At 53.9% G+C, this 23,008-nt stretch overlaps 1 protein-coding gene across 2 annotated transcripts in view; it reads right to left on the reverse strand.

Annotated features, from left to right (window-relative positions):
* Nucleotides 1–14,123: 14,123 nt before the first annotated feature.
* TMEM132E (transmembrane protein 132E) overlaps nucleotides 14,124–23,008 on the reverse strand; it is a 59,773-nt gene continuing 50,888 nt past the window's right edge. For both annotated transcript variants that reach the window (XM_014342062.5, XM_034942100.3), the window contains exons 6-9: nucleotides 20,567–20,772; nucleotides 18,389–18,677; nucleotides 17,278–17,469; nucleotides 14,124–16,268 (exon numbers count right to left, since the gene is read on the reverse strand). In XM_014342062.5, coding sequence (XP_014197548.2) covers nucleotides 15,213–16,268; nucleotides 17,278–17,469; nucleotides 18,389–18,677; nucleotides 20,567–20,772 — 1,743 coding nt within the window. In that variant the 3' untranslated portion in view covers nucleotides 14,124–15,212. The remainder of the gene's footprint in view (nucleotides 16,269–17,277; nucleotides 17,470–18,388; nucleotides 18,678–20,566; nucleotides 20,773–23,008) is intronic.

A 23,008-nucleotide genomic window follows, 5' to 3' on the forward strand; every position in this document is an offset into this window, starting at 1 on the left:
GTAAGGGATCCATGTCCCCTCCCCAAGTTAAGATCTGGGTTCTTCTCTCTTGCTTAACAGACGGGGAGGGAAAGGGGCTTGTCCAATGTCACATGGGATGGGGGGTGAGTCCTGGGGGCTGGGCTGGGTTGTGATCATCTTTGTCTCCCCATGGTCTCTGCAGCCTCTGACTAAAGAGGGGCATTGAAGGAGAAGGATTGATTCAGGCCTCCTGATTGTCCTCTACATGCCCTTTCTTCTGGTGAACCATGGGGCAGGAGGTCTGGGGGATAAAAGGTGGAGACAAGACCAGGGCTTTGAACAGAATCTGGTGTGTGTCGCTGGATGGATGAGCCGTCCTCCCCATTTCCTCAGAGAGTCCTGGAAGTGGGGAGGGCTCTGGTGTTCCATGGAGCAGACTGAAAGCACCCACAAGGTCCACCCACCTGGGGTGGCATAAATGTCATCTCTGCACTCCCCTAAAGGACACCTATAAGGGGCAGGGGAAAGGGAGAAAGGCAGCCTCCTTGAGGGGTGACAGGATCAGAGACAGATTAGAAAGATGGCTCTGCAGCTAAAGGCTGTACATGGGGAGAGCTGGGCAGGGAGGCTGGGTGAGAGGGTGTCGTCATTATCCTGGGGAGAACAAGGGGTGGGGAAACAGAGTAAAAGATCCAGCAGGGGCCTTATGCTGGTGCTGGGAACATTAAAAATGTGGAAAGGGACTGCTTCTGAGGCTTTTAATTGAATCCATCCAGTCCTAATCCTTGTGTTGCCTTCTTGTCACTTAGGGAAAGACTCACCTCTGCACTGGCCTCAGTTTCCCCATCTGTAAGATGGGAAATCATCACAGCAGCAACCAACTTAGTCAGTGAGGCCTGAGAACAAGAGGGCAAGCAGGCATGAAAGTGCTTTGACATTGCAGAGAATAGTTGGAGGGACTGTTGGCAAGGACTTGAGAAAGGTTTTATAGAAAGATGTGATGGTGGGGAAGGGAGGAGGTGATGGGGAGTGTCAGGAGATGGACGAGTCAACTCCCCTGGAGGCGTCCTAGTTGCTTTCCTGGAAGCACAACGCATTTATTTGACAAGAGTATTTGATACAGTCTTCTAGGAGGCGGCCTCTGATTTGGGGCGAAAGGGTGAACTTTGGCTTTCTTTGTGTTCCAGCCCAGTCCTTGATTGAGCTGGAATGCAGATAACTCGCTATCAGTGAAGCTGACAGGGAGGCGGTTCAGAAATGTCTCTGCGGGGTGGAGGTGGGATAAAAGCTATTCAACTACCTAAAGCCCAATCCAAAGGTAAGAGAACCACTAGGAACACTGAGATCAGGCTGGGAGGATCTGGGACGGCTCCTGGAGGAAGTGACTTGTGGGCTGGTCATGGGAAGGATTCCAAGACTGATGCGGAGAGAGAAACAGCCAGAGCAGAGGGGCTGGCTTCGGGAACCTCAGGGGATCCCAGCCATTTTTCTCCGGCACCACCTGAGAGGTGAGAATGAATTGGATATGGAATGATGGCTCACCTGACTTTCTAACTTTTGGTTCTTGGAGGTGCATGTGGCAGCGCCAAAGGCTCCCAGCTAGTGGGTCCTCCCCAAGAAGCCCTGCCACCGTGGGCCCAGGGACGTGGATACAGTGCTTTGTCCCAGCCTCCCAGCCCTGTAGGAAGACTGCGAGCTGGGCTGGGCTCCAGGCTGCTCTCTGCAAGGCTTGCCTGTTTACCACTTCGCTGCGGAGCAGATGGATGACACGAAGGCCACATTTTTCTCCCATAGCAGTGGGGAAATGAATCTCACCAAGTGCTGCCGACACCATCCTCCCAGGTTCCACATCCATCGTGGACCGGGGCTGCTGACAGAGCACAGGCCCATCCCTCAGCCCTGCGCTGGGGCCCAGGGGAGAGAGTGGTGACAGGGCGAACATTTAGCATCTCTCCCTTCCTCGGTGCAGCCCTTTCCCTCCCCCAAGATCCGCCCACGCCACTGCGCAGTCCCAGCCCCATTCTGCTCCTCCAGGCCTGGGGGCATTGAGGGCACTTGGAAACAGATGCTCCCAGGCAGGGAGACGATGAGGCTGTGATCTGGGGAGAGGCGAAGAGAAGGCATTGGCTACAGACCTGACATCCTCACAGTCTTAAAGCATGATGAAGGGTGGTCATTTCGCTGAAGCACCCAAAGGCCAAGTCTGCCCAAGAGTGAGACTACTGGGAAGATGGAAGATGGAACAGTGGTTAGGAGAGCTGGATTTGAATCCCAGCCCCTTTATTAATAAAACTCCAGGACTTTGGAAAAGTCACTCTACTGCTCTGGGTCTTGTTTCTTCCAATATTGGAATGGATTCCTCCCGGTACTAGGGATTGGTGATTCCAGACTAACAAGCACATGCTGGGAATTTAAAGACAAAGTACTCATGTTCACTGTTTATTGAGCACTTATTATGTGCCTTAGACTGTATGGAAAAGATCATTGATCTCCACAACCATCTTTAGAAAAAGTCAACTTCACCCCCATTTTACAGATTAGGTAACAGATACTGACTCAAAGTCACATGCAAGAAATAAGGTGAAGAACCAAGATTCAAATCCAACCCTGTTGAACTTCAAAGTCCTTTCTTCTTGCTAGATGACATGTCTGTCCCAGGGCACAGCAAATCTTGGAAGCCTGCATGTCAGGAAATCTTGTTGAGGAATTGAAATGAGGGATTTGGGAATCCTGAAAAAGCTGTTTGGGAAAGTATTTCCATTCCTGGCTTCAGTTAACACCTAGCATAGCTTCATCTCATTTAGTCCCTGTCCTTCCACCTTTCTCCTGCATCATATCTGTTGTTCTAAAACCTATTGGTCTAATCTTCTTGAGCCACTCCCTTTGGAAAAGTCTCTCCTGGTACACTCTGGGTCAGGATAAAGTCCAGACCCTTAGGACTGCCTTGCCTACCTGCCCTGTCTCTCCTCTCCTGCCATTCCCAGCTTGCTCACTGAGCTCAGTGGGAGAATCCTTGTGATTTTCTAAAATTTCCCAGGCCCCTCTTGCCTCTGGGTCTTTTCTGGGGGTCTAGATTTCTCCTCTTGCCAGCATGAGTTCTCCTTATGTTGTCCAGAAGAAAGTTTTGAACCCTTACTAAAGCCTTCCCCATCTATTTGCCCATCAGACTTCATTCCTTCCCTGCCCCGCCCCCAACCCCTGGAAAGCTGTCGGGGTGAGAAGGTCGTCCAGGTCTTTTTACAGGAGGCTGAGTCTAAGCAATCAAAGGCAGGGGTTCTCCCAGTCTGGGTGTAGAGCTCGGCTCCTGCCACGCCTGCCCAGAGACTGTGGGTTGTGGGCAGGTTAGGATAAGCAGGAATCCTCTACAGGGTTGATTGGACCTCACAGGAGCTGCCTCCCAGCCTCCATGGCTTCCCAGCGAAGGATAAATTAAGCTGTTGCACATTCATTTCCTTCCAGCAGAAGGACGGGGAGTACAGAGTATCCCAAACAGAATCGTCATGCTCCAATTCATATCCACATTGTCTGGGAATGCATTATGGGCTAGTTGGGGTTAGAGATTTTATTTCACTTTATTTTGGTGGTAACTTCCACTGCCTGCTGAGGCAAGCGAGTGGCCTTGTTTACATTAAAAGGATCCCCCTTCAGGTGTGACCTAGGGCGGGATTCCAGTTGGGACCCTGGAGCGGGGATTAGGGGTGAGGAGGGCCTGGGCTGCGACTTAAGTACAGTTCTATACCTTACCTCAAGTTTTCAATATGTTCAGTGTCAAGGCCCCTTTGAGAAATGAATCAAATTCAGAAAAGTCAGTGTGCAAGTGTGCACACCCACATTCCCTTTGTGAATCATTTCAGGGGGCTGTGGACTCCCTGATGTCCTTCACAAACCTCCAGTTAGAGCCCTTCTCCAGGGTTTGAATTCAGACTCCATAACCAATGCCCTCCCCTTGGCCATGCCCTCCCTTCCCAGTGTTTCTGACCAGGGAAGAGTCCCTGCCTGTGAGTCTCCCACCCCACCGTTCTCCCACTACCCCCAGCTAATGGCTGACTGTCATCAGATTGTTGGTGATGGGGTGGTAGGCCCGCCTCAGCCTGGGAGTCCTCTCAGCTACCTCACAGGCCCAGGGCAACCCAGGATGAAACTGGCATGCTGGGCTGGAGGCCTTGGGCCCCAGGAGCTTACTATGTTGGGCTCCCTTTCCACCTGAGAGGGAGATGCTCACTGATGGTGCATGCCAGCCTGTGATGCTCAGTGGGCCATCCAGCTCCCTGTGAGTGAAGCCTCTGCCCCTTCTCACATCCCCGCCAACTCAGAATTAAACACACGTATGAAGCTCCTTCTGTGTGCCATGCCCTGAGCCAGATGCAGGGATACAGTGTTGACTAAAACAAGGTTTCCGTCCTCATGGAGCCCGTCATCCTAGTGGGGGAGACACACAGCATTTAACAAAATCGGGTGTCAGGTGGGGGTGGGTGCAGGCAGGACAAGGGCGCAAGCTGGAGGGATGGAGAGTGACTCAGGGCTGCTATTTTGGGTAGAGGGGTCAGAGAAGGGCCCTCTGAGGAGAGGATAGCCAAGCAAGAATTGGATCACTGGCTTTTCCCACTGGTCCTCCAGTCCTGGATCAAATCTTCAGGATATGAGTTTCCACAAAACTGACTTCAGAGGCCAATGGGTCTGGGAGGAGACAAACAGAAGACAGCTTTTGGGTCCTGCCCTGGGATCTGGCAGCCTCAGCCAAAGTCTGTGCATCTCCTTGAACATACAGGTGGACACCCCCAAGACCAGGGACTGCAGCCCTCCCAGGAGGCTCATCATCCTGAGGTAGGAGGTGGGACTTGACTCTGGAGGTCGGGCTCGGACACTGGACTGAATTGAGGCTAGCTAAAACAGGGATGGGGAGGGGAGGAGGTGGTGAACTGGCATGGTGGAAAGGGAGTCACCTTTCCATAAGACATGCCCACCAGTGTGCCTTGCCAGTTTACCATTGCCATGGCAACACCCAGAAGTTACTGCCTCTTTTCGTGGCAACGACCCAATGCCCTGGAAGTTACCATCCTTTTTCTAGAAATTTCTGCATTATCCTGCCCTTAATTTGCATATAATTAATAGTGGGTATAAATGTGACTGCCACCCTGCCTTGGAGCTGCTACTCTGGGCACACTGCCTATGGGGTCACCCTGCTTGGCAAAGAGCAGTACCTCTGCCGCTTCCGTAAAAGTCACTGTCTAACACTACTGACCCACCCTTGAATTCTTTCCTGGGCAAAGCTAAGAACCCTCCAGGGCTAAGCCCCAGTTTTGGGCTCACCTGCGCTGCATCAATACCAAGGAGTAAGCATTTGCAGATGAGGCCCATGGATGAGGCATGCTCCTCCCAGGTGGTGTCTTGCCATGGAAAGAGACTCCCTGCCATCAGAGACAGTGGCAATTCCTGGTGATACCCAGCTCTGAAAAGGGTATAGGCTCCTCTCTCTTCTCTTGCCCTGGTTGCCCCGACTGCAGAAGCTCTTTCCTCTGGAAGGGGCCCAGGCTGGTGTGTCTGGTAGTCCCTGTCCCAGTGCACAGCCCCTTCAGGGGGACTAAGATGCAGGTCTTGGAAGAGGAGAGGAATGGAAGGATGGAGTGGGGAGAGGTGGCAGCCAGCCAGCTTGTGAACACAGCCCAGAGAAAGGCTGGCTGTGATAAGCTCCCTGCTGCCGGGCCCAGGCCTTATCTCCACCCTGCAGATAGACATCTCTGCTGGGCTAGAAGCTGAGGCCCACCATGGTCCTTGGAGTTCTGTGCCTGACTGAGGAGTGGGAGTGGGGCTGTGCAGGGCCTGTAAGCTCCCTGGCCTGCCTTAGCTGAAGGCCTGGTTCTGTAGCTGAGTGTCCAGGGCCTGCCCCGCCTAAGCATTCCTATCCCCAGTTAGTGTCACCTGGACAAAGAAGATTAATTTGTTGTGCCTCCTCCCCTCTACACGAAAGATTCAGTTCAGACCCCTTATTTTAGAATAATTCCAGGAAAAAACCCGTCTTGAAGGATGCTTTAAATGTAGCTACCCTTGACACCACTTTAGAGTAAGCTCTTTTTTGAATTGTCAAACTGATGGCTTGAACTCCTCCTGCCCCAAATTAGCAAAACATCAATATCTTTCTTTGGGGTACTTCTAACGTCTTCTCAAAAGTACCCCTGAGAGCTGACTTAGTTCAAGAAGGAAGTCCTGCCTCTAAACACCAAACCAAAAAATGAAAAATGTTTTTAAAATTAGAGTATCAGATGGAGGATCAGATCAGATCTCCCTGTCACATCCCTTTAGAAAATTCATCTTTCTTTGGAAAATGATAAAATAATAGCTTGCATTTACTGAGGTGAGATGTGGGCCAGACATTTTCTGTTATTCACAGGCAATAACTCATTTATTCCTCACAAGAACCCTATGAGGTAGGTGCTATTTTATCCCCATTTCATAGACAGGGAACTGAAGCTCAGGGAGAAATCAATTCTGCTGCCTTCCACGGCCAGGCCAGATGGAACCTGAATCGCATGAGGTGCCCTTTTGCCCCAGCCAGCCTCCGACAGGCCTCTCTCCATCCACAGGAAGGGTTTTAATCATCTCTCCAGGATCTCTGTCCCTTTCCTCCCAGAAGTCCAGGGGCACCCCTGAATGAGGGCCTCTGTTCCCAGGTTGCAACTCACCTGGCATCAGCCCCAAATAAATCATTTCATGAGAGTTAATAACATAGTCCCTTTAACTGCAAAGTGTTTTCACATAGAGAGCCCGCTAGTCTGCTTTAATGAACAGATAAGAATCTTTGTCATTAACTTAGTTGTTGGCTTGCATGCAAATGGCTATTCTTCTGAGTGCCATGAGACTATTTATGTATTTTTTTAAGTATGGAGTAGATATGCTCCTGGTCACCCCTCCGTCTGAGAAGCTCTTATTCCAGTAAGGACCTCTGAAGGCCATTTACACAGATGGGCAGCAGTTCCCCTCTGCAGAGACCCCATGGGTACACTAGAGTCTGGAGGGCTGCTCTCTTTACTCCAGCCCCTCTCCATTGGGCCCACGCCTGAGTTTGGCAGCCACCCCTGTGACCTCCGCCTTCCCATTAGCTGCCTCTGGTTATTACTGTACTAGAGCTGTGTGGCTCCAATAGCCAGGGTGCACATGCATACATGCAAGTGCGCATGTGTGGTGGGTGTGTGTATGTGTGCCTGCATGTTTGCACCCTGTGAGTGTGGCGAGTGTGTGAGCAGAGTGCTTAGAGAGTGTGCCTTTACAATGTGTGCCCTGTGAGCATGCAGGGAGTGTGTGTGCATTCGTGTGCCCTGTGTGCCCTGTGTGCCCAGTGCCCACAGAGCCCGTCTCCTGTCTCCTGACAATGGCTGCACTTTTGTCACCAGGTGTGATTGATGTTTTGCCGTGTCTTCCTGGAGTGGGGTTTTCTGGGGTGGAGGGTCGCCCTGTGGCCCTGGCATCACTAAAGATCTCGAGGAGCTGCAGCTGCTGGAGCATTATTTCCTCCTTCTCCTCTCCTCTCTCCCCAATCGCTGGGACATGTGATCCCTGCCCAGTGGGCTAACAAGATTCTAGCTCTCCCACCCCTACGGGGCCTGCCCCTTCCTTGGCAGAATGCCATCCCACAAGTGATGATTCTGGAACTGAGCCTAGAGAGGGAGGGACTTTGGAAGGAGGACTTTGTGGGCAAGTGTGTCTATGTGTAGAGGGGGTGGGCTCAGGAGGGCCCTCCCCTGATATCTTCCAGGATCCCGTCAATGTTGATGAATTGCACCCCACCAGGGGAGGGGTGGGCTGGGCTCTCTGCTTCTTGGAGTGGCAGAGTGCATTGAGATGGAGGTGGCGGGTAGTGAGGAGGGCAGAGGCAGGAAAGAGGGACCCTTCCCTTGCCACTTTCCACCATCTTCAACCTTCTAAGCTCCCTTCTGCCCTCTCTCCCCTTCCCCTCTTCTGTGTCTGGATGTGGAAGGGTCTGTCAGGTGGGGTCAACCCTCAGGGCAGAGATTGGGCCATACGGCTCTGCTACAGATGAGGGCATGAAGGCTGGCTCCCAGGACATGCCCACTTTTCCTTTGTTCCCTGTCAACTCTCCTCGCTGGCAGCTTCCCTCACCTCCCACCTTGCAGAAGCTGTGGAAGCAGCCCAGTGCCCCTGTCCCACGGGAACCACAGGAGGGCTGTTGGAAATGTTTGTAATGGAGGAGAAAGCAAGCCATTCTAGAATTGCAGAAGGTCAAGAGGGAAAGGGCCCTTCCAGCCCCACAGTGGGGCCCAAAGAGGGCTGCAGGGGCTGCCTGCGGTCACACAAGAAGGCGGTGGCAGAGACAAGGCTCTAATTCTGCTGGCCTCATCCTCAGGGGACTTTGCAGCTGTCTGCCTCATGCTCCAGAGCTGGGATTAACATAGGGGGCTGAGGCCCCCTCTGCGCTCCAGCCCTGCTCAGTGGCCAGGGAGGGCTGTTAGACACCGGTGATGGTGATGCTTGAACCCGCTTTGCAGACAAGTTATGGTTGGGCCCTGAATGGGGAGGACACTCAGAGAACATTTAGTCCAGACCCACCTCACAGGAGGGCAGAGGCCCAGGAAAGTTCACACTGTGACTGGAGGTGCCCAGGGCTGCTCCAGGCTCTGAGATCTGAGGGAGGGTCACCTCTTCCGCCTCCTCACACCCACTCCTCCTCTCAGCCAAGCCCCCAAGACTCCATCCCTCCAGTCAGGCTAAATCCATCCCTGCTCCTAATCCTCAGCTTGTTTTTGACATCCCAGCCATCTGGTGGGCCCATTCTAGTACCTCTCCTCACACCATTTCCACCCTTCTCCAGGCTACCTCTCTGATGAACTGCCTGGCTTCTGCATTTGCTCCATTTCCTCTTCTCAAATTACATGCATAGGTTACTTTGCACTTATTTGTATATTTCCCTGAATGCCTGACATCATTTCTTCATGGTATGACTAGTCTCCCCCATCAGACTGGGTATTCTTCATGGGCCAGTGTCTTGTTTTCTCCCTTATCCTGGGAGCTTCTGTAGGACAGATCCTTTTTCTCTTCTTTCGCCTGAGCACTCCTTGTGGGCAGAGGATAGACGACTTGAAATTTCCAGCTCTGTCTTAACCCTGAGACTCAGTGCCTCTCTAGCACACACAGCAAAGGGGTAGTTACCATTCCCATCCTCCCTTTCTCCTTCACAATGCCCAGCCTCCTCCGACACAGCAAACCCCAAACCCACAGGAGCACCTGCCAATGGCAGCACCAAATAGAGGATGGCGGAGCTGGCAAAGCTTGGAGGATAGCTGGGGACCCCTGATGCTTGTTACTGCCCACCTCTGCCACCTCCCACCACACAACAACTGTCCAAGAGGATGGATGAAGGGAGGGTGTGAACTGGCAGATCGGGGTGTGCCCAGGCTTCATACCATTAGACCCAAGAACCATCAAGACGGAAGGGACAGCACTGGAGGGACCATCTGGCTCCTGGCCTCTTGTTGAGGGTCTTGGCTTGCTCCACATGTGGGTGGTACCAGACTCGTGGCCACATGACCAGTCAATGCCAGAGTGAGAACCCCACTAAGCCCCTGTAATCCAGCCTAGCACTCTTGCCACTGCATCAGAATGATTCTCTGAACTGCCAGACTCCACTGAGGAGGGCAGTGTGGAGCAGCAGGGAGACTTTAGAACTTGGAGCTATTATAACCTGGGATTGAATCCCTGCCTCTACTATTTATTTGCTGGGTGGCATGAGACAAGTCATGTAACTTCTCTTCTCTGAGCCTCAATTTCATCATCTGTAAAATGGGCATAATAATAATACCTACCTTACTTGGTTATTGTGAGGGGTCAATAAAATGATGGCTATACAGTGGTTAGTAGGTAATGAGCTCTCAGTGAATGCCAGCGGTTGTTTAATACTCCTACTTCCTCTGTGCTCACTACTCTGTCAGATCTGTGGCAAGGGTATAATAAACATTCACTGAGCCGATGTGGCAAGGCTGAGGGCCATAGGGGATGGCTTCCACTTCCCAGTTTCTCTTGCTTAGCCCGAGAGGCTGAAGGAACAGACAGTATCCCAAGGGAAAGTGCAGGTGCCGGCTTATGCCCATCTCCTTACATAAGGCATCTCTGCTTGTGCCACCAGCTCTCCGAACAAGCTCAGCTCGGCACCTTGCTCAGGAAGGTCTGGTGGTTCTCTGCTTTCAGGAGTTGATGGTTGTCTGCTGTGATAGTCAGCTAGGGATGGAGTTCCCAGTGGAGGAGGGAGTCTGGTTCCTCCAGCAATGGCAGAGGCCAAGCATCTGTGGCATATTCATAGTCTTCCATCTGCCCCAACATTATCCACAATCTGTAACTTAAATGGGGGTCCCACAGCCTAGACCCCACTACTGAGCACATCAAATCCTTAAAGACGCTTCCCTCTTCTTCTCCCACTTAAAAATCTCTCCAACCTCATTCCCTTCACTTTCCAACATCATCAGTTGCCTCCGGATGTAGCAGAAAGCAGGTAGGTTTGGAGCTGCCCGCCAGGTCACTTCTAAGCTGAAGGCAAGTTACTTGCCCTCTTTGTGTGCTTGCCTCCTTATCTATAAAATAGCCATAATTCCTATCTTCCACGACTCTTGTTAGAAATACGAGTGTTGCCAGGGTGGCTCACGCCTATAATCCCAGCACTTTGGGAGGGTGAAGCAGGAGGATTGCTTGAAGCTAGGAGCTCAAGACCAGCCTGGTTAACATGGTAAGATGCCATCTCTACAAAATATAAAAAACAAAAATGTAGCTGGGAGTGGTGGTGCACACCTGTAGTCCCAGCTACTCAGGAGGCTAAGGCAGGAGGATCGCCTGAGCCCAGGATGTCCAGGCTGCAGCACGCTGTGATTGTGCCACTATACTCCAACCTGGGTGACAGAGCGAGACTCTGTCTCAAAAATAAATAAATAAATAAAAGGAAAAATAAAAAAAGAGAAAAAAAGAAATACAAGTGTTGGAATAGCAGGACCTCTTCGGGGAGGCTAATGGACACTGCCTAGAAGTGGTGATTCCCATGTTTTTACATATGGGGACACCAGGGCTCAGAAATAGTGACATATTGGGTAAAGGTCACCTGGCAAATGCACTGTCAGACTCCAGGAGTCCCTGCCAACCTATCTTAGAACATTGTGCCCCTTCAAATGAGAGTTTCCTTCTCTAGCCTACTTATTGTGTTTTCCATTTTCTCAACTGGACTCCAACCCCACTTCCCACCCCCCACTCCCTGAAGCCTTCTGTTAAGGGGAGCACACTGAACTGAAGTTAGTGTTTGTTAAAGACAAGCATGGAGAAGCGTCCAGGGCTGGTGTGGAGAGGACAGTGGGAAGCGTGGGGCTGGGGCTGGGGCTGGGGCAGGGTGGGCTCCGGGCGGTTCCTCCGAATCTCCTGGTCTGCCTTCACCAGCCCTGGCTGTCTGAGAAATCTCATTTTGCTAGCGAACTGATTCATGGGCCTGGCTCCCTGGTGCTCCCTGAGCAGCTCTCTTGTCAATAACTATTCTTTACAAGGTCCCTCGATTCGTTTTCGGGGTTGAAGACAAATTTTTAAAGAGGAGTGCAAGGACCGGGGCCATTCCAGAGGGGCTGTTAACTAAATGTCCTGCTGCATTCCCACCAAGCCAGCTCCCGCTTGAACTCCACGAGGGTCAGGAGTTGACGTTTCTTGCAATTGCTTCTGAGTTCTCGCATTTGGACAGGGGGTGAGGGATGAGGAGAGAGGGACACAAATTACAGGACAGGGCAGCAGGCATGGCTCTGGCTCTGTTCCGAGTTTGTTGTGTGCCTTTGGGCCAATTGCTCCTCTTCTCTAGGTCCTCGTCTCCCTGTTTGTGAAACCCTGGGTGCCTGCAAAAAGCATTCCACTTTTCTGCTTGGGGTGGCCTGGTCTCCGAAGCTTATCTGGGAAAGAGATCTCTGCAGCCAAGCAGCTCATGTCTCCTCCTCATCGTCCCTGTGTGGGATGTATAGTTGCCGAATTCTGCAGCCGAATACCAGTTTGCTCCCAGCTCTCCGTACCTACTGCTCTGGCTCAGGGCCTCATGCTTTCTGCTGCAGCATCCTCTTAACCGATCCCCTTTCCCCTCCATCCTTCCTTCCTTCACAAGAGCTAAACCTCATGTCTGAGCCTGATTCCCATCCTTGCTGGACCGATCACCCTCTCTGGTCTCTGCGCCTTTGCATGTGTGTTTTCTGTGCTTCCCCTCTCACCAGGGACTCATGTTCCAGGCATAGGGAAAGCAAGTGCAAAGTCAGGCAGCAAGACACAGGGTGTGGAGTCTGTAACCTCTGTCCTCCTTACCGGACTGTCCCTGGCCTTGTCCTCAGCAAACTCAGCTTCAGTTGTCTTCTCCTCTCCTCCTTTGTGCCCTGTCAACCCAGGGTAAAGGTCTGTCATCATCCCAGATGACAGTGGGCAGATGACTTGTCCATCTTCCTTACGGGGCTGGGGGCTCCTTGAGGACGGATCCACAGTTTTGCTTCCCAGACTCCCCATCAGGGTCCAGGGTGTAGCAGGAGCTTAACGCACTGAAGAAACAAATGGCTCCATGTTCCAAGTTTCACAGCAGCAACCCACCCCACCTGGCACACTTCCCCAACGTAAGGTATTCTTTCTGAACTCACGTCCCTGCCCTCCTCATCTCTCTCTTATAAGAACTCCAAGGGGATGAGGTGATGAACCTCAAGTAAGGTGGTAGAGTGTGCAAAATCCCCCAATACGGGATAATGTGAAAGCCATTTAGAGTTTGCATTTGGACTTAATTTGGTAGGCAATCATTTGTTGAGCACTTGCTGATTCCAGGCACCAGGTTAAGCACAAGTGGGTTAAAAAATGACTGAGACCCCCATACCCTTCCAGGAGTATGTAGTCAGGGCAATGTTTGAATGGCAGATATCTGTTGTTCTGGGAGCTCAAGGAGACCCCCCCCACCCCACCCCCGCGCCAAGCTCCCCTGTGGTTCTGCTTTGGGCTCAGCTTTCTGGTAGCTCCTTACTTGCTGCTGAGCTGCACCTGTTCTTTGTTGCTAAACGTATCTTGGGCACAGCTGGTCAGTCTCTAGTCTTCCTTTCAGACCTATGCCTTGCCTGAAAATTAAGACCTGGTTGTGCCAAAGTCCATTCATTGATATCCTCTACGCGCAGCTGTCTGTACTAGGCATGCTGTCTGCGGGAGCTGTGCAGAGTGCTTTCCATACATGATCCTATTTAATCCTTACAACCACCCTAGGCTGCACCATCAGCTGAGCAGATGATTGTGGGAGGCCAGGCTTCCTTCCAGAGTGGGCAACAGCATGTCTGGGCAGGTGCCAGTGTAGCCCCAGTTCTGCTGCTGGCTGCTTCTGGGACACATGCTGGTTAGTGTTTCTTTCCTTTCCAAAAGTGGCTGCCAGAGCCACCTGTCTATGGGCACTGGAGGCTGGCCAGGTAGCCTTGGCTGAGCTCCTGCCCCCCTCAGGCCTGAGCTCCTGTGCCCCCTAGGCTGCTGCCTGTGCTGGGGTGTGGGCTCCCAGGGCCTCATGACAGGCTGCGTGCACACTCACAGGTCAAGTGTGGCATGAGATGCAGCTAGTCCACGGCCCACTGGTGGGGAGGGGCACCCCAACATGCCTGTGCTCTCTCCTGCCTGGTTTCTAACATGTAGATCCCCAGGCTTTCTCCATCAAGCCCAAGGGGGAGAGAAGGGAGGATTCCCTGAGAGGTGGTTACAAGGAGGGCCACCTCTGAGAGGTGGGCAGTGAAGGAAGCTGAAGTAACTCAGGTAGGCATGCCAACCCTCTCACCTCTCTCCTTAGTTTTCTGTGCCCCCCAGAAGACCTTTCTCTGCGGTCCCGAGGCCTGCCCTTCCCTCCCCTGAGCCAATCACGACAGAGCCTTAGAGGAGGCACCTCTTTATAAGGGCACATTTGTGGGTCAGCAGATTCTTCATCCCTTGACCTGGGCATCCCAAAGCACCAGAGGGTCTTAAGGGACCTGCATGTTGGGGGAGGAAGAGCGGGACCACAGCCTGGTCTAGCCGAGTTTTGGTCTCATGTCATGTAGTGTGCCCACAGTGTGTGAGTGTGTGTGTGTGCATGTGTGCACTCGCTCGTGTATGTGTGTATGTTTGCCCATGCGCATAAGGAAGAGACAGAGCCAGCCACCATGCACTCTCTGTTCATGGGAGCTGCTGCCCCCACCTCCAGTCTGACTGCTTCCATTTATTTAAGAAAAATCTGACACAGTGGTGGGTAGAACCCGAGAGAAAAATGGCTGTGGGATGGGGTAGGGGCGACACTGGCTCCCTTCTGCATTTGCCCACCCTGAAGTCCCTCACAGCATTCCCTGGTGCCCTCTACTCCCCTCCCGGGTTCCGTCTTGTGGGGGATAGGTGGCTGCCTGCCCTGTGCTGCAGAGGGAAGGCGCAGTCAGCAGGGTGAGGGGTGGCTAAGGCGTAGTAGTGTTGACCTTGCTGTGGGGGAAGGGGAAGGCAAGGAGGTCCCCAGGCCTCTGGCTCTGGGGTGTGATTTGGCTAGAGATGGATCCAGGACTCTTTCCCCTTTAGGTCCCTGCCCAAAGCCCTTGGGGCAGAGGTGGGAGTCCTGAGAACTCAGGAAGGTGCCTGGCTTGGCACCAGACCTCTCTGTAGAGTCAGCTCCCAGGTCCTGGGAGGCACCCGAATGCCAGCAGATGCTACAACTGTCCCCCTAACCCCCAGATATTTCGTCCACAGCAAGATCCTTGGCAGGGCAGGCAGCTGCCACCTCCCCACCCTGCAGGACAGAAATCCCTGAATATTAGTTTGAGGAACGTCTTTGTGCAGCCTGTGACACAAGACCCCCACAGAACCCCCTGCACAGGGGGACGACACGGGGGACGGGAGGCGGGGCCGGGACACAGCGTGGGCCCACCTGACCCCAAGCTGGACCTCCTTGCCTCACTCTTGGGGCAGGGGGTTGCTTAAGATGGGAGGAGGTTTGGAAAGGGCAGAACAGAGGCTGGGGTTGCTTTCCTCCTTACGAGCCACTGGAGGAAGAGCCCTCCACCTGCAGGGGGCAGAAGAGGGTAATGGTGTGAGGCGAGGGAAGGCCCAGACACGGAGGCGGCCCGCTCCGCACGGAGCCAAGCTGCAGGGGCAGGGAGTACAAAATCAATTCAGCCGCCCAGAGTCAGTGTGAACCGGGGGTCCCGGCTGTGTCCTACCCCGAGCTGACCCCGTTGGGGGGGGGGGGGTCCCTGCTACTCCGGCTGGCGCCTCTATGCAATCTCTTTGATTCTGCGCATGTAATTGTGCAGGTCCGGGGGTGCAGTGGGCCGCGTGGGGCCCGCCACATCCGGGCAGCCCCAACCCAGGTCCTCTTCCTCCTCCTCGTCCTCTTCGCCCGCGGGCACCGAGTCATAGGCCAGCTCCTCTGACGGCAGCGTGGTGAAGGTGGTGAACTTGACCCGCTTGCGCTTGGAGGTGGGCGAGCTGGCGGGGTCCTCGGCTTGGTCTCGGGCTGAGCCGCCCGAGGAGCCGTCGCCCCTGCCGTGCACCTGGCTCTGGACGCTGGTCTGCGAGCTGCCGCTGCTGTGGTGGTCGCCGTGGCAGCAGGCGGGCACGGTTTCCAGCGGGTTGCCTGCTGGCGGCGAGAGCTCTCCTTGCACCCGCAGCGGCTGCCCGTTGCCCAGGAACACCCAGTGGTGAGAGTGGTCCATGCTGGTCTGGCCCTCGGGAGGGATGCGCTTGTGCCGGTAGCGCAGCACAAAAACGATGCAGTTGATGAGGAAGACGAGGATGGCGAGGCAGAAGACGCCCAGCAGCGCGTACATGCCGATCTCCAGGTCTGTCAGACCCCGTGGCATCTGCAGGAAGCCGGTGGGCAGCGGCAGGAAGTCTTCTGTGGGTGGCACGACGGGGCTGGCGGTGCCCGGGCCTGGAGCCTCCGGTGCGGGTAGCGCAGAGCCCGGCGGGCCAGCTCCCCGGGCCCCGTCCTCGCCCCCGCCGGGCCCTGGTTGGCTGGGGCCCGGGTAGTCATAAGTGGGGTCCTCCTCGTCCCTCCCAAAGTGCACCCGCAGGCCCACAGGGGTCGTGGCGAGCACACTCTTGCGTTTGGTTTTCTGGCAGCTCTCAGCGATGGTTAGCTCTGCGCGAAGCAGCTCCCCTGACCCCTCGGCCTCAGCCACTACCAGAGGGAAGGCCCGGTCCTGGGTCACAGTGGCCACATGCTCATCCAGGCTGCTCACTAGCAGTCCATAGTCTCGGGGGCTGTAGAGGGAGAGTGGGGCTGTGGTGCCATCACTGTAGGAGAGCCAGAGGCTCAGTAGGGCTTCCTGGAGGAGAAGGAGAAGGAGGGGATAGGAGTCAAAGAGCTGGTTCAGCTGGCTTCCTGCTAGATCCTGGGCTCTCTAGGGGCAGGGACCACGGGTCTCTGGCTCCCTGCTGTATTCTCAGCACTGGAACTGTGCCTATGACCTGTGGCGGGCATTCAGGAACTACTGTTCAAGTGAGAGTCCTCCTCACAGGGTGTGGGGAGGGTAAATCCCAGACCATGGCATCCAGGCCTCATACTGCTCTGAGGATGCCCTTGTCCACTTCACCCCTCTCCCCTGGATAACCTAAAGGTAAGTTTTGCCTTGGGTCTAATTCAAGTCCCTTCTGCTGCTGGAATAGCTCCATATCTCCATGCCTGACCTTGGGCTTACCCCCATCAGACAACAGGCTGTTGAGAATACACACCCCCTCCCCACTTCTGCCTGTTGGCTAAAACCTTCTGAGGATTGCCCTCCCTCCAGATGAGGAAGCAGAGTTCAGAGAGAAGTGATTGCCTTGGGGTGATGGAGTGAGTTAGGGACAGAGGACCCGTGTCCTAACTCCGGGCTCAGCACTTGATGCTCACCTCCTCACTCCCCAGGACTCCCACCTGTCACCTCCTCACTCCCCAGGACTCCCACCTGTCACCTCCTCACTCCCCAGGACTCTCATCTGTCACCTTTCCACTTTCATCCTGTGGCTATGCCTGTGGTGTATACTTGGGGCTCCAGAGATGAGTGAGGGTACTTCCTGGGGGTGATGTGGAGGTGACAGCCCTCTGTGAATCCAGGAGGGAGACCCTCAGAGGGAACATCTCAGGTGGCAAGAGCAGCAAGCAAGACCTTGCTCTGACCTCCCATGTAGATGTTGCGGCCATAGGGTGGGCAGTTGTGCAGGGCATGGAGGGCAGAGATCTTCCATTTCCTAAAGCCCTAATATGGGGACTCTTGGTGCTAGGGCAAAGCAGAGCCCCCAGGTTCTCCTTCCATACCACCAACTCCCTGGCTGGTGGGCCAAGGAGCCAGTTACCTGCTTGAGGAAGCTCAAGGTCTGCTGGGCAGCTGTGGTGGCTAGGATGGTGTGGCTGCTCCCAGGGCTGGGCCGCAGGGAGAGGGCCAGGCTGGCCACCACCTGGGCCTGAAGCTGTGTGATGCTGACCTTCTCCTCAGTCACCGTCAGCAGCGTCTCCCCGAGCACAGCCTCCGTCAGCGGAGACACCACCTGAGGCAGAGCGGGACCGGGGTGGGAGAGAACCAGGGAAGCACACCCCCCTGCCCAAGACCCCCAGCTAGGGAGAAATCCCAGCACGGCTGGAAGAGGGGCCTGAAGGGTGAGGCAGGCTGGGAGGCAGGACTTCGCAGCTCTGCCTCAGGTCTGCAACCAGGAACCAGTGTCCAGAGGTCATGAGAGGGTCGGGGGCTCACGGGAGCCAGGCGGGAACACAAATGAGAGAGGTGGGCCAATTCTAAGGAAAACAACAACCCCCGCATGGTGACTACTAGCAATTGATGTGCAACCTCAATGTCAGCGAGACAAAAGGGAGTGGCGACAACTTAGAAAATGAGGGAACTCATTCTCGTGTATAGGAGGCACCAATACTGGCTTTAGCTGATTGTTACCAGATTCATTTTTTGTGAAACCAGAAATCTCTATATATTTTTTAAATGAGAAATCTCCCAAGTTAAAACACATTGGATCAATTGTTTTACAAAGAAGATATGTCTGCAGGCAGATTCTAGCCCACAGATCACAACAGTTTCTTAGGTAGATGATTTCTATCCAGACACCCAATTGTCAGGGTGGAAACAAGTCAGGAAAGGTCAAAGTTGAGTTCCTAGATCACCAAATGCACCTTCCTGGACTCTAGGCTGGCTGACTCTTACCTGCTCCCCCTCTGCTCTCAGGGAGGGGTCTGCTTGAGTCACCCACACTGAGGATTGATAAAGGTTGATACAGCTTGGAGTGAGAACTTTTACCAAGATGAAGCTAAAAGAGACTGACCTTGGAATTTCAGACAAGGGGCAGGCAGGGAAGAGTGTTCTGGGGGCCAGTTGGGGTTAGGAAAATCTGAGTTCTGCACCCACAGGTAAATAAGGCTCCCGATACTGCCCCTTTGTGCTGGGACAGAGCCCATACCTACCTTAAAGGGGGTGGTGCCTGGCTCCAGTCCTGCCAGCGTGCTGCTGTCCACCATGTGTGCCACTCGGGGATCGCCCACCCGCATGAAGTCACTGACTAGGTCGGTGACCTCCACCAGCCAGTCCGGGCCTAACATGGTGACCACCTGGTCGGTGCCCTCGGATGATGTCGTGTGGAACTGGGTGAAGACCTGCAGGGTGGCATGCTGGTACTGCAGGGTGCAGCCACGGCTTGCACTCTGCCGCCGCTCCTCCTCCTCCTCGTCCTCGTCCTCGCTTTCCCGGACTGACCTGGGGTGGGGACATGCCATGCTGAAGGCTTCTCACCTGGACTCTGACCTGCACAGTACACACCCCTCACCCTTGCCCTGTTGGGTCCTCCCAGCTTCCCAGAAGCTCTGCAAAAGCAAGCTTCCTCTATGGCTCATGCCTTCCATCTCTAAGTTTGGAACCAGGAGTCCCAGCCTTTTCTCTCCTAGAAAAGTACATTCTTGACCCTACCTCCTGTCCCTCTCTGCCTCTTCTTGGCTTAAGCCAAGCCTGGGAATAGCTGGCGTCAAATCCTAACAGCAACTGCTGCCTCTTCTTCAGTACTAAGTTTGTGCCTGGCACTGTTCTAAGCTCTAACCTGGAGCAAATGTGATCCCTCTTACAGAATGCCAGAAATCTTAGCTGAATTGTGTCCTGCAGTTGTGTGGAAACTAGGCAGGAGCTGTAGGTGATGAACTCGGACATTTAACTGAGGAGATTTCCAAGCAAGGTGTGGAAATCGTGGCCTGGTTTCCTCTTGCTGCTTTTAGTCAAATGTGAGAGGAGAGAGACACATGAATAAACTGTTAAGCAAAAGGGAACCTGGACTTGATGATTTGGGAAATTCTCAGCCTGTGCACATTGCAAAAAATGCTAAAATTGAGAGGTTTACTGCCAGGAAGGTGTGCTTTGGTGAGAAAGCCAAGTGTTTTTCTCTGTAGCTAGTGCTTTGTTAGTGTACTGGAGGATCAAGCAACCAGAATATTCATTCACACAGAGCATTCTTTTACCTGGGTTCATTAATTTATTCCTCACAAAAATCCTATGAGGCAGGTGTTATTGTGCCCATTTTACAGATACGGAGATGGAGGCACAGAGTGGTTATATAAGTAGCCCAAGTTTACACAGCTAGTAAATAGCAGAGGCAGGACTTAAACCAGGTTGTCTGGCTTCAGAGTCCGCTACATCCTTGCTACTTAAAGCAGTATCGCTATCACCCAGGAGCTGGTGAGAAATGCAGAATCACAGGCTTTACCCCAGACCTGCCCAGTCAGAATCTGCATTTTACTGAGATCCCCAGGTGATTCGTGTACACATTAAAGTTTGAGAGGCACTGATCTACACACCTTGCTCTTCCAAATCTCTCTGAGTTGAACTCAGCCCAATTCTCACTTGGCCGCCTGTTTCTCTCACCACCTGCTTCCCTCTCCAGCCCCGCCCACCTCCTGCTCTTAGCTGCCTGTCACTTTCCTCTCTTCTCTTCCCTGCTGTGCTTTTCTCTCCAGCAACTCTGAGTGGGTGATTGGAATGCGGTGAGTACACATGTATATGCCCCACGTATGGGCACCCAGGTGCCTAAGCCTACGAGCCCGCAAGGGAGCCTGGGTATGAGTCACAGTGTGTCTGCACTCATGCACTCACTAGTGTGCCCTTGGTGTGCCCAGGCTGGGACACATGTGTACAGGTGTGTCTGCTTCATTTTGTCTGCCTGACTGCAGGCAGTCTCTTAACCTGTCTCCCCAGCCAACTCCTTTCAGTTCATCCTTTAAGACTTAGCTCAAGAGATGTCTCTTCCAGGAAGCCTGCCTTGACTTCTCCTGGAGGGAGAGGGGGTTCTCTCCTTGTGCCACTTGATTCCCTGCACACAGGGCTTCCCACCCACCACCATGTTCTGTGGCATGCACATGCCTTCCTCCCCTGCTGGACTGAGAGACTGGCAGGGTCAGGCACTGGCCACATTCACCCCATTTCTCAAACACTTGCCAGTGCCTAGCACACAGTAGCTGGTCAATGAAAGTTTGTTGACTGCACAACCAACCTACAGACTATGTATACCAAGGGCCTTATACCCATATGCAGATCAGACTGTGGGCCGAGGCTGTATCCACCCATGAGTTTCCCAAGTATCTGCCATGGGAGAAGGGCTGTACCTCCGGTCGGGGAGGATAGGTACCCTCCAGCCCTTCACTTGGCTGAGGCGGGCATCTGAGAGCTCAATGTGCAAGGGCAGCTTGGGGACCCAGACTGTCATTTCCAGGGGAGCATTGAGGACGTCGTAGCGGAAGGTGACCCTGGCGTTCATGGACCCTCGAGACTCTTTTCCACTCACAAACACGTAGTCACAGCTGCTGGATACCTGGGGGAAGGGAGGAACAGTTGGCACATCTTCCCTACAGGTCTTCCTGTGAGGCAGTGCAGAGGACTTCAGTCTGACAACCAGGGCTGGAGGGAAAGTCCTAGGAGGCTGAAGGGGAGGAGGCCAGTGGAAGGAAGCACTGATTCCTCTGGGAGTCCTGGCTTCTATCACTGCTTCTGCTCTTTCTCGAGATCACCTCTTGGTGCCCACTGGGGGAGGATTTTGTTCCTTAGTAAGGAGCCAACATGCAAATGCTTTTACAGGGGCTGTTCCTGACCCGCCAGAGCCACGCTTTGGAGGAGGCTCCAGGGTGAGGGCCTCTCAGGGCTGGCTCCCCTCCCCCAGCAAGACTGACGGGGCTCTGGAGCCAGGGGTCTGGCAGGTAGAGTCCTCTGTGATGCAGAAAAAGGACATGGGCACTTGACTGGGCAGGGAGGAAGTTGAGGTGCAGGGGATGGGGATGAGGGGCAGACCCATGTCCTCCACGGCCTCTCTGGCATGGCTGCCCCAGGAGAATGGGCAGGTAGTTAATTTCCGGTGAGGGGGGCTGCTTAACCAGGTGTGGAGATGAGGGAATGGGAGAGGAAAACTCAGGACCTTAGAACCCCAAGCACAGACGGGTGAATGGCTGCCACCAATGGATGTGGCTGTTGTAAATGCCTGCCCACCTGGATACTGACTTGCATTCCTAGAGGTTCCCTGGATGGAAACCACATGCCTGCTGAGTACATCTTCATTGATACCTGTGCCCACTCACAGAGGTGTCACTGCCAGTACTTTAGGGCAAATGCAGATGGCTCTGTGTGTTAAATATGCCCACACACACACCTGGCACCCCAGAACGGATCCTGTGTGTACATGCATCTAGGTGCTCATGCTGGTGCACGTCCATGGGTGCATGGTCTTGAGTTTGGGGGAAGGTCTATCATTCAGCTGGTGGGCTGATGATGCCCTGAAGGCTCTGGAAGGACCCAGGGGCTCTGGGACTATGGTTTATCCATGGAGATGAGCCCCTGGGGCATCCCAAACGCTGCCAGCTCCCATCTTCATCTCAGAGGGGTGGGTGGAGGGATGGGACAGCAGCCCTGCCAGAAATGCTCATTTCCCACCTCGGAAGGCAAAGAATTCCAACGCAGACCTGTAAATTCCACTTAGGATGTGGCAAACTCCGTAAAGACCTGAGTATATTTCATCAAGATTTGTAACCAATTTCATTTAGAATCTTCTCTGATTACCCCTTGGTTCTGGTCTGCTCTGGAGCTGGGATGGGGGAGTCTGGGTGGCAGAGAAGGTGCTGGGTGAGGGCCCTTGGGAGCAGGCCTGTTTCTTCCCATCCCAGTCTTCCAGCAGTGGACAGCTCACAGGCTTCTGGTGAGGCTTCTCTGAAGGGGGTGATGCAGTGGAGCGGGGGTTCCAGACCATCTACTCTGGCTCCCTTGGAAGGCATCCTTCCTGGATCATGGATAGATGAGGTGAGCCCCATGCTTCCCAGACTTGGAGGGACCCAAAGGCAAAGCATAGAGAGAGAGAGAGCAGGAGGGAGCCCAAGTGACAAGGAGGAGAAGGACATCTGCATTCCAACTGTCCTGCTTTCCTTCAAGCTGAATTATTTACAGGAGCAAGAACAAATTCAGTTGTCTAACCATCTGATTTTGATGCCTACTGGAGGGTGGCATAGTGAGTGGCTGGCCCACCCCACAGTTACCAGGGCTGGACATCTGCTCACACCACTGCCCACTCTACTGCCTCCTCTTCCCAACTCACTTCTGACCACTGTTCAAAGCCAGGGGAAGGAGGGAATCTGGAGCCCTCTTGGGGAGGTGGCAAACTGGGTCATTGAGTCAGATGAGTGTCATGTGGGCTGGGCTGTGGGGGACCTGGGGCCAAAGCAGGTCCCTGGGAAGGAGCTCAGGGGTGGGGTGGGAGCTCACGGATGACAGGAGCCTTTAGGAGTTGGAGAAGCTGGAGCGTGTGTGCCGGGAGTGGGGCCCTCAGTACACAACCTTCATGCCCGGCCTAACTCATATGTTTCTTGAGGCTTCTTCCTGAGCTACATTGCCTTCATCTGATCACTCGCACTCTGGGTTCACGGCAGGTCTTTGAGGGGTTGTCTCCCTCACCCACCCCCTGCTGCCTTGCCAAGTGTCTGCCACACACCAAGGTTCAATAATGTCTTGCTAGATTGATTTCAAGTTGTTGACACTGCCTTCTCCCCCTCTGGCCTGACTGTCTGTTT

The sequence above is a fragment of the Pan paniscus genome, chromosome 19, assembly GCF_029289425.2.
Source record: "Pan paniscus chromosome 19, NHGRI_mPanPan1-v2.0_pri, whole genome shotgun sequence".
NCBI classification, from domain to species: domain Eukaryota; kingdom Metazoa; phylum Chordata; class Mammalia; order Primates; family Hominidae; genus Pan; species Pan paniscus.